Below are 11222 nucleotides of genomic sequence, written 5' to 3' on the forward strand. Positions count from 1 at the left end.
GAGAAATTAGAGATTTATTTTGAATGTCCGTCCTGTTGCTGCCTGTCTTAAAGCATTTTGCAGTTACCAAAGCAGCTTTGAAAGACACGATTCTGATTGTGCTTTTCCTGAACATTTGAGGCTACTTCGACTTTTTTTAGTGATACTGAGAGTTGAATTGTATTCAACCCTAATAGTTTGCTTGTTTTAATTGTGATATTTTCTGTCATGTGTATTTTGCATTTAGCTGGAGTTTATGAAATTTATTTCAGCTTTACATGTGGATAGTTTGACAAGTTTAAATGGATGTTTCAGCATGGTTTCAACAGCATGGTTTGAGATGTTAAACTATGACATTAAACATTTTTATGTAGGTCAGTAATAACACTAGCCAGCACTTTAGTTCTTTGTTGTATTTTTTTTTTATTGGTTTCCTCATCCCGGCCACAACAGCGCATGGCAGATCACATGGTCAAATAAATGATAAGCCAGTAACTTTGGCAAACCTGGTTTTTGTTGCAGTCAAAGAGGAAAAAAATATTCATACAGCCTGCAAACCTGCAACCTCTGGGACAAAGGAAAGACAAAAACAGCATGACCCCCCAGGTTCCAGTTCAAATCAGGGAATTCTTAGTTTTCCTCTGCATACATACAGGCTTTAAATTCCTGATTAGCCTCATAGTGTGCCAAAAAAAATACATTCTTTACATTCCAGTCTCTAATAAACAGGATGTTGTAAAACTTCCGTTAACTTTGAACTTAATCCTCAAATGACAGTTGATAAATAGATTGCATGGTTATCAGGTTTCAATGGTCTGATAAAATGCTGTTCCAGGCACTGGCTTGATGTTCCAGCATGCCAGTGTGCAGCATGAAATCTCATACAGGAACACCAACAACAACACCAACAGGAATAGGCCAACCAGATAAGAGGTGCAATGAAATATCTTCTCAAACTTAATTAATGACCATTAATGTGCATAGTTTTTGACTTCACTTTTAAACTGAACATAGAAGTTTTGTTTAAGAGTTTGAGTCACCAGGATGCAGCATAATACGCTTTTTTTTTTTGTTTGTTTTAACAGATGGGTGAACTTCTGATCCGGCCTTGTGAAATACTGTACCACCCCAGGTGTTTTTTTAAATTAAAATGCAAAGTTCAATTTAACCTAAGCTCCATGACTGATCTTCAAAATTCAGTTTAAAGGTTACACGTTACGATTCACTTTCGAACACAAGTTGCCGTTTTCCAAATTTTGACTTTCAAATTCGACTTAATCAGCCCCACCTTTTACTGTGAAACAGCCACCTGTATACATACAGTCAGTGGCCAGGCTTGGGAGCAAAAGCAGGTTCTACTGGTTCTTTTTGTTGTGACTCAGATGAGTCATGATTATTATTCAAGTCATTACCCAAACTTAGAACAAGTCATTTTGAAAAAACAACAACAATAAAAAAAAGAAGAAAAGAAATGCTCTTTGAGAGCTGACATCCCTGTGACAAACAAATGTCCTCCTGGCACTTTTTTCCAAGTGCTTTAAATAGAGATGAACAAAAAGGTCCAATAACATTACTTCTTTGGTATCAATGAAATGTCATTTTCCCCAACATCCTAAAACTCAGTAAAAATCTGTAATATATGGTACATGAGCCTATCCAAACAATGAACCTGTGTTTTATTGCTGTTAACCTAGATAAACATGATGGTGACCGATGGTCAACTATCACAAAGCTAGATTCCAAAAGAGCTATTAAGTTATAAACACTTTCTCTGATCTGTGGATAATAAAAGATACTGACTTTGTGACTTGAAAGTATCCTGCAGTTGTAAACAAGGCAAAAGAAGCAATATTCAAATACCAGTCCTATTGTGACTGTGTAAAAAGACTAGTCTTCTAATTTACCGTCACTCAAGTAATATGTCCCACAAACTCAGACCAGTGTTTTGGTTTCAAGGTGCATTTCCTCATAAACGACACTTTTGATAGTGAGCTCTCGTGCTGAAAGTTAGAGCTCCTGATTGACCAACAGCAGCTCTCTTCTCCTGAGAATCTTTGAAATGGACATTTTCAACAGATTTATAAAACACCGTGTCATCTGGTTATTTTTAACCTGCCTTACGCAAAAGCATCATTTATCATTTGCCATCTTAAATACAATCTGATGTTTAACAAGAAGCCTCCTCCCTTTTTGGTGCTGCGCAATCCCTTAAGTTTGCCAGAATGACACAGCATGCTGGTAGTTTCACATAATGCACTTTGGCTGACTTGTCTTTAGTAGTTTGCAGTCATTTAAAAATTATTTATGAAAGACGATTCTTTAGTCAGCGTCTGTCACTGATTACTGGTCTTCAGCTTGCTGCAGAGCCTCGTATAACCATGGCCTGTTTGTAAGCCTCCGTTACATTATCACAGTCAGTGATGGAAAAGGCACTGTCAGCCACTCCGGACTCATAGCAGTTCCAGGGCCTCAGCAACCCATCCCCAAGAATCCCGTCTTCTTGGATGTCCAGCAGGTTGTCCGCAGACACGCATCCTCTCATGCGAGCCTTGACTGGTTTATCCATTTGCGTTGAAGGTCCCACGCGGTCTGGCAGATCCAGCTGGTCAAAGGACTCTGAAGACAGAATGCTGTCCTCGCTGATGGCCCCACTTGGTCTTGACCTGGCAACCCCACAGGGTAGAGAAGCTGCCAGCTGGTCTAGAGAGCCAAACTCCTGCAACCCACCCGAGGAGAACTTTCCATTACGCTTCAGAATCCCCTTCCTGTAGGTTGGTGCTGAAGGACACTCTTTAGTTTGTGGTACCCAGCCAGAGTCACTGTTCTCAGGAGAGGAGGAGTAGTATCCTGACTCTTGCTCTGTGGGCTTCTTTAGGATACCCTTGCGAGGAAGCAATGCAGCTGAAGGGGTGTTAGACGGTGCAGACAAACCCAAAATGTTCTGAGGCTCCATTGGACCTGCAACTGAGTTTTCACTTATCACTTTCTGTTTCACACTGTTACGCTTCTTTAGAATACCCTTTGAGGGGCGACTGTCTGTGCTTCCTTCATGAACTGTCTGGGAGACGTTGTTTTCCTTACGTGACCTTCGCAGAGAGCGCTGCCGGATTACATCCCCTCCTCCACCACCACCACCCTGTGAGCGGAGAAGGCAGCGCATCTTTGAGCCGTTTTCCAGCAAAGGCCTGGATGTACGACGCAGCCAACTAGCTACACTGGCCAGGCCAGCAGGGTGTGATGTTGATGGAGAGACTGGTGAAGAGGTCTGCTCTGGTGTACTGGTCTTTGTCTCTGCCAGTAATGGCTGCTGGTAACCCCAGTTGAGCCACCAGTGTCCTGCAATCTCCTCTATTGTAGCTCTGCGCTCAGGATTTACCATCAGCATCCAACGGATAAGCCCACATGCATCTGAGAGATAATAAAAAAAAAGGAAAATCAAAATAAAGTGGAAAACTACATATATACAACAAAATAAGGCTTTAGTCCTTCTGAAGAAAAGATAAGCTGAAAAACAAAACTCACCAGAAGGGTTATTGGGTTTACGGTAGTTTCCAGTACTAATCTGCTGAACCAGTGTCTTGTGGTTTTTTCCATCAAATGGCATGGTGCCATGAACCATTGTATATAACAATACGCCTAGAGACCAAGTGTCCACCTCGGGACCATGGTACGGCCGTCCGTTGACAATCTCTGGGGAAGCATACAGAGGGCTGCCACAAAAAGTTTGAAGAAACTCATCGCCATGGTAGAGGTTTGACAGGCCGAAGTCTGCGATCTGCCCAGAAGAAGAAAAAGGTGTCAGGCTGTCGCCAGAGTCCGCTCTGTTAATCAGATTACTGTAGAAAACATTCAACTTCCTTAATCATTTCCATATGCATCACTATCCCTCACCGATTAGTCATAACAGATACTACGCTGGTTTCAGATATTAAAGATTCCATGTTGAATCATCTTTTTGTTGCAAAAGAAAGTATGCAAGAAGAGAAGAAATTTCCAGATACGTTTCTTTATATTGCCTTAGTAATAATCACCATACACTGTCATTCCTAATTAGAAAATATAATCCTACTGTGGTCATCTAGTTTTGTTCAGGGTTGTTCCTCGTGCATACCTTAACATTGCCGTTGCCATCTAGTAAAATGTTCTCCAGTTTCAGGTCCCGGTGTACTATTCCATTCTAAAAGAGAAAAAAAAAAGATATTAGTTCTGTGTACTATATATTTTTTACAATGATGAATTCTCAACCCAGGCCATTACGCAGCAGTTTATTCAGAGTTGTCTATATTATATAAAAGGATTAGTTTTTACTAGGTCATGACACATTCTTCTCCGAGTGAAGATTTTTTTTCCTGGTACGTCAGCTACGCTTCATTGTCCTCCACTCTGCAGGGGGGAATACCTTTGACTCAGGCCGAGTTCAAATTTGTTTTGCCCTCAGAAAAAAATGCAGGTCAGCTACTTCTTACGTATGGACACTTGTAGCAACGGACACATTCTTTGTAGGACTGTGTTATGTAGCATTCATTCATAATTAAAATGCAGGAATGAAGAATCTTTTAAGAATTCATAGCCATGACAAATTTAACTGATAAAATGAGAACTTGGATGACCTTTTCTTAACTGCTTTACAAATGGAAAGTAAAATATTTAACAAGACATAAGGACGCAATAAAAGTGAAAAAAAAAACAGACAGATGGTGAGCACAGAATATGACAGGGCAATTCACTCTGTAAATAATGTCCAGCAAACATAAAGGCTGTGCAAAGTGCTGAACAGCCACACTAAAACACAGTGTGCTCTGAATGTTCGTAATCACACAACTCTGGACTACGGGAACAACTGATTGTCTGTGTGTGTGTGTGTGTGTGTGTGTGTGTGTGTGTGTGTGTGTGCTTGTGTGCGTGCATGTGTGTGCGTGTGTTTGCAGAGCCCTTCTGTTCCATCACACCCTCATTAAACTGTGAGACCATGCGTGTGTGTGTTGGGACGGCTGGCCTTTAGCCCTGACGCTAGCTCTCTACAGACCAACTGTTCATTTTGCCCTGCATCGTTCTCACAGGCTCCCTGTTCAGATCAGCAGGCTGACAGTGAATAATACCCATTATGTAACTTTGGGGGTGCCAGTGCCCTGGAAAAAAAAAACAACGAGCTGAGCAGCCAGTCTGAGTGCAGCTCTGCGTCATTAGGTTTGATGCAGCAGCCAAGAGTGAAGATTTGACAAGGCTAATATACTGTACTCCACCATACATCCAACTTTTTTATGCAAGACTTACAATTTCCCCTTGATTCTACTCTCTGTAAACAACTTCTTATGTACTGTACGAAAGCAATGAATTGAAAAAGACTGCCTTACCTGATGGCAGTAGTGCACAGCTGATACAATTTGTCTGAAGAAGTGCCTGGCCTCCCGTTCAGAGATGTGTCTCTTGTCACAGATGTAATCGTACAGGTCCCCTCGGCTGGCATACTCCATCACAATCACAATTTTGTCCTTGTTTTCAAATACTGAAAATACAAAAAAAAAAAAATAACAGAACCAGCTTTTATTAAAAGGCTTCAAATCCAAGTGATCACCCAAACTGAATTAAATTTAATTTAAAGAGGATACTGGACGGTGCAGAGCCTTTTACAGTACTAAAACGTACATGTAACATGTTTTGAATGAGGATGTGTCTGCATTCATAAACAGATTACAGGTTTCTCTCTTCCCGTACACTTCCCCTTGTTCCCATTGATTAGGATAAAGAGGCCCCAAAGCACTGAGGTGGAGAAACACTCAGCGATGTCCATCTCATCAGGCGTGAGGAGTACTGGAAGACAAGAGGCTCTACACATCATCCTGCAGCACTGACAGCGTACAGCAGAGTGTCGGTGCTTATGTAACCTTGCATCCTCAGCACAAAGACTTGCGTGACCAAACTCTGACTCTCAAACAGAGACTGATTGAGACATGTCCTTTTTCAGGTATCACATTTCCCCTCCGCATGTGGCTCGGATATTCATGAACCCCTGAGAGGTCAACAAAAAAACAAAATCCAAACACACGCACATGCACACGAAAACGAGCAGTCATTAAAGTTTTAAAAAAAAAACATACCTTCATATATGGTGGTGATGTGCGGGTGGCAGAGTGAGGACATGATCTCAATCTCTCTGCGAATATGAACCAGGTCTTGTTCATCCTTGATCTTCTCCTTTCTGATGGACTTTATGGCAACCTTAAAAACAAAAAGCAATATTTGAATTTTGGAGAAAAATGTATTAAAAAGGAAAAAAAAGTATTTCAAAATTAAAAACAGTCAAGATGAGCCACTGAGAGTTACTCAAACTGACTCTGTAATGTCAGTTACACAGCAATATTAATCTCCCATGAGTTTACTGAAATTAGCAGAGGTGCATTTTATTGTTAATGAATTCAACTTTTCATTCATAAGAGTAAGAATGTCTTTCAATATTCTTTCAAAACAGACATAACTTCGCTTTAACGACAAACAGGACTTTAATAAAATGGTCAGCAGCCACGCTGCTGTTGCATTAGAGGCCAGTAAATTCATTAACTACAGTAGATTAGGCTTGTCTATTTAGTAGAGAAAGAGAAACGAAAAACATTTACAAATAGGAATTGCCTTCCATCTAAAGCCCATCCTCTTGTGAGAGGAACCATGGGCAGTGAACCGAAAACTCTGCTGTGTTGTTTCAAACAGCACAGAGGGAAGGCCGGGTCAAGTATTGTCTGCTGTAAAGAAATCTATTGTCTGCTGTTACGTCTGTAAGGCCCATACAATAAGGAATTTTAAATATGAATAGTATCTATTGGGGTGTATATGTGTCATATGCAGGATTTTGTATTGTGTCTTTACGTTGCTTTTGTCTATTCGAAGCTCAGATGCCTGGGATTCCTCTGTGCGCTAAGTGCGTCATCAGTCTACCTCAAGGTCAAAGGGTGTCATGAGGCACCAGACGGCACCGGCGGTGGGGTATCCTTGCTTCCTCGTCTCTCTAACGCTCAAGGCTACAGATGCGGGGAAATGAGTGAAGCAGCGACTTGTCATATCAGTTGCAACACACGACCGTCTGCTGTCATGAGTCACTGTCTGGCCTGGATGCTCCCGCAGGTCAGCACAATATGCACAGCACACACACACCTTTCTCCTGATTCTGAGAACTGAGGTTTCCTGTGTTTGTTTGCAAAATGGTCAGATGGGCTGAACTCACACTCGTGATGAGTTCACACCCCTGTGAGGTTATCTGTGTATGTGTGTGTGGTCTTTGTCTCTGTCAGCCTGTTCCACGCAATAAGCACTGAGAGGTTCACACACAGTTCCTGTACAAACACCATTTTTTTGCACTTGGGCCAGCTGCACCAGCTCTGCCTACATTTAAACTAAGTCTAGTTATAACATACAGGCATCACTTAAGAAAAACGTGCTGCACCACACAAATTAGTTCTTCTGTAATGATTAATTGTTACCAAATACTTACACCCTCTCACTTGCTGGTGTAACTGAAGCTTACTCTAAATACTCTAAATCTCAGGCTCTTTTGGTACATTTTGGTTTTCTTTAGTTGTCTTTGTAATTATTTATAGTTTGCATATTTGTAATATGTTTCGGTTATATCACCTCTGAATTGCAGACTTCTTGCACTCAAGGTATATGGTTTTATTACTGGTGTATTGCGTGTTATTGTGTCTGTCCTGTTGACCTGTGAGCACACTAAGGCAAATTCCTAACAGCAGTTTTGTTGTCATGGCAATAAAAGTTAACTTAATAAGAAAGATAATCGGTCCTTACAGCCCTACTACACGTTTCCTAGTGACCGATTTACACAATACTAAAGTCTTTACAAGACAACATTTTAAGTTTGAACTGTGCAACCAGATTAAGTCAGTCACTAGTTTGAAATCAGCTTGTCGTTAATGAGGAACTTACGAAAGACTTCACATACAAACTTGGTCATGAATTTACCAATAGCTACAACCCAGCGTAGGTGCACAGACAACATTCATGTCATGTACTGAGTGGGAGGTCAACCTTACATCAATCTATGCTGACCCCCCCCCCCCCCCCCCCCCACCTAACTGGGTTATGTAATCAAACTTATGCACTCAGACAATGAGAACAGCTGTAGTGCCACAGTGCACGCAACATGAAGCCATCCTTTGTGTTGTGTCACTCCCTGTGTCATATTGCATATGTTCATCCATTATGTTGTCGATATTAAGGTGGGTAGATGAAAAACAAAGCAAATGAATGTTTCTCCTTCTTACCCTTCCACGCTAACTGCTGTTTGTTTGGTGTGAATTCAAAACCCACACTCGAGCTAATCAGTATTTTGACACTTGAACACGGGTTTGGGGCACGATCATCGGGATGTTTCCTGCAGGGATGAATCTCAGACACCAACTCATAGCGTATAAAAGGCAGAGTGGTGCAGCCAGTCGTGTCAGACGGCGTAGGAGCAGAGACGGAGGCGTAGACAAGGCTGAACATGAATCACAGCCTGTTTACTGCAGGTACAGGAGACAGGGGAATTCCTGACACTTACTGTTTTCACTTCGAAACGCTTTCACTCACAACAAACATGATCTTTAAACAAAGAGCATTCATAGGCCAAGTATCTATTTTTTTTGGCAGTGGTGATGACTACACATGAGACTAGCCCACTATTCTAGCTGTGCTTTTTGTTTTTGATTATTTTCATACACTTTGCATTTCCTGATGAAATGTTCTGTCCATTAGGTCATAGAAACACTGTGTACAAGGTAGTTTGTAAGCCTACGCTCAGTTGCCATGTTATTAGGTACGCCTTCCTTGAACTAAAACTTAATGAAAGTTAAATTGAAATAGTTTCAGAGAGGTGTTGATTCAACTTCATGGTTTTTCTGAATGGTGTTTTCTGTGTTATGTCTAGCAATACATGGCTGTTCAAAAAAATTTGAAAGCTTTAAGTCTTTTTTTTTTTTTTTTTAATCTGATTAGGGTGGAGTCTTGGGGAATTTTATAATCTACAAAATACACTGTCATTTGTTCGCCAACTCCTCCACATCCCTTTTAAAGGCTTATCTCAGTCCAGTCCGTTTTAAATACCTCCCATTTCCCCTTAGGTCATTGGGAACTGGAATCCACCTGAAAGGCTAGTTGCAGTTTCCCCTTCTCCCTTCATCAGGAACATAGAAAGAAATGTACCAAACTTTCCCATCAAACGTTCCAAAGAATACGCCTTTCCTTTACACTTCCTTTACAACCACAGGAGGTGATTATGTAAAACTTGTAGAGCAGTGACAGATTTACAGGAATCCATTTCTGTTTCACTCTTTGTAGACCGACTTCAAATGTTATGTATTGATTTTGCTTGTCTAGTCATCTTCCGTCTTACAGCGTGTGTGGAAACTGGTATCATGATGTAAAAAAAAAAAATGGCACTCTTCTAACTTGGTTTACACAGATGATCAAGACAGTGCGCTTGTGCCAAATTCAAACTTCTTAACAAAGAGGCTATTATTTACACATTCTGTAATCCGGTGATAAAGCTAGGGCAAATAAAAGTGCTTAGATGGTTACATATGGGCTGCAACTCACACTGAATACAGTGGACACCCCCTTAAACAGACACACTGAGCCCTCAGGCAAACCTAACTTACTTTTGCCAGCAGATAAACACTTCAGCAGCAGACATGCTTTTTCACTTATTTATTATTTTACAATGCAGCACTGTGACGAATCATTTTTACAATAAAAAATCTGAAGCCAATGGCTATATACCTGTTTTTCCCCCTCAAATTAAAATCCAAATGCAGACTACCTGTGCGCAGACTGTACGTCTTCTAAAAATAGTCCCCTATCTCTAAACAACAGGTGGCCAACAGGACGGCAGAGCAAACAGACCTGAATACTGACTGCAGATGTGGGCACCGTTGATAAAGGTATTACAGTCTGATCACACAGTAAAATAACAGTAAACTATATCTATATGTATATACTGATCCTTACCAGTCTACCGGATCTTTCCTTGGCTTTCTTCACCTTGCCATAGGTTCCTTTCCCGAGGGTCTCCAGAAACTCGTACCTGTGCTTCAGGTTGTGCTTGTGGTGGTGTCTCTTCACGGCTTGCTTTTTCACGGGTACCTGACACGGAGCTTTCCCAGCGGGAGTATTTTCATCGGGTGAAACTCCCCTGACAGGCGGCCTGCAGTTTGACGACAGGCGGCCAGGAATTAAGTCATCCATCCTCATAAAACGTTGTTGTTGTTGTTTTTTTTTTTTTTGTTTGTTTTTGGCTTATTTCCGGTCGCAGGTTTCGTTGTTTAGCTGCATTCCTTCGAGCGGAGCCCGGGGTCGATGTTTTAACAAGTTGCTTCCAAAGCTGCTCAGTCAAAATTCAGATGAAGGTGTAAATTACCGGCCGGGAGGCGAATTACTAAATGCTGAAGGCAGGAACCGAAACATCTAACTTGGAGCCCAGAGAGTGTATTGTCTTCTTCGTAGTGCTGAGACCCACAATAGCAGCAGGTACAGGGCACGCCGGGATCTGGAGCGGAGCTCAGACAGCAGCCGGACACGTCAAATAGTCTGGGGGCGTTTCAGGTACACAGGAGCGTTTGATTTGTAACACCGGCCGGTACCGGAAACAATAACATCGCGCACTCTGCCTTTATGATTTTTTTTTTCATATTAATCTATCATTTTAAACCCAAATTTAAGTTCAGTAATAGTAGTTGTAGCTGTAACAGCAACTACAACGGTTGTTTTCATCATCTGCTGTTTGTGTCTGCACTTCATCGTATTGTCCATATAATGTGAAAACAAAAAAATTCCAAATAGCTGCCGATCCACTAATCTGTTCAGCTCCAATATTAACAGTAGTTAATATACGGCAAATAGATGCAGTAGTACTTGTAATAGAAGGGCAGCAGTAGGTAGCAAAGCCAAGTAAAAACAATGAATGCAGATCACAGGTTCTGTGTTGCTGTTATAATCGGTGTGCTCGCAGACATAAACCAAGCGCACCACAAAAAACCCAACAGCTGAATGAATATATTAAAAAAATCCAAGTATGGGAACAAGATATTTACTATACCCATGATATATGTAATAACAGCTTTGTTAGTGTTGGAATGTAACTAGGTTGATTTTTACAAACTCCATATCATGAGTTCATACAATGAAACATGATGCACTGAAGCAGATTAAACCCAACAATATATAAAATAGTTAAATTACGTCAGCTTTGAGAATTTACC

The 11222-nt window shown here is 41.1% G+C and overlaps 1 protein-coding gene across 1 annotated transcript; it reads right to left on the reverse strand.

Moving 5' to 3' along the window:
• Positions 1-392: 392 nt before the first annotated feature.
• nuak2 (NUAK family, SNF1-like kinase, 2) lies at positions 393-10500 on the reverse strand. The gene is made up of 6 exons (XM_041033557.1): positions 9973-10500; positions 6078-6198; positions 5334-5485; positions 4091-4156; positions 3502-3754; positions 393-3387 (listed from the first exon to the last, which is right to left on the reverse strand). The coding sequence occupies exons 1-6, from the start codon at positions 10213-10215 to the stop codon at positions 2330-2332; spliced, it is 1893 nt and encodes a 630-aa protein (XP_040889491.1). The 5' UTR covers positions 10216-10500; the 3' UTR covers positions 393-2329.
• Between the last annotated feature and the right edge of the window lie 722 nt (positions 10501-11222).

The sequence above is a fragment of the Toxotes jaculatrix genome, chromosome 3 (genome assembly GCF_017976425.1).
Source record: "Toxotes jaculatrix isolate fToxJac2 chromosome 3, fToxJac2.pri, whole genome shotgun sequence".
NCBI classification, from domain to species: domain Eukaryota; kingdom Metazoa; phylum Chordata; class Actinopteri; family Toxotidae; genus Toxotes; species Toxotes jaculatrix.

Coding starts and splice junctions, on each gene's coding strand:
- nuak2 (XM_041033557.1), bottom strand. CDS start 10,215: ATGAGGATGGATGACTTAATTCCTGGCCGCCTGTCGTCAAACTGCAGG. Junction 4,157..5,333: donor CTGTGCACTACTGCCATCAG/GTAAGGCAGTCT, acceptor TTTCTCTTTTAG/AATGGAATAGTACACCGGGA. Junction 3,755..4,090: donor ATGGCAACGGCAATGTTAAG/GTATGCACGAGG, acceptor TCTTCTGGGCAG/ATCGCAGACTTCGGCCTGTC.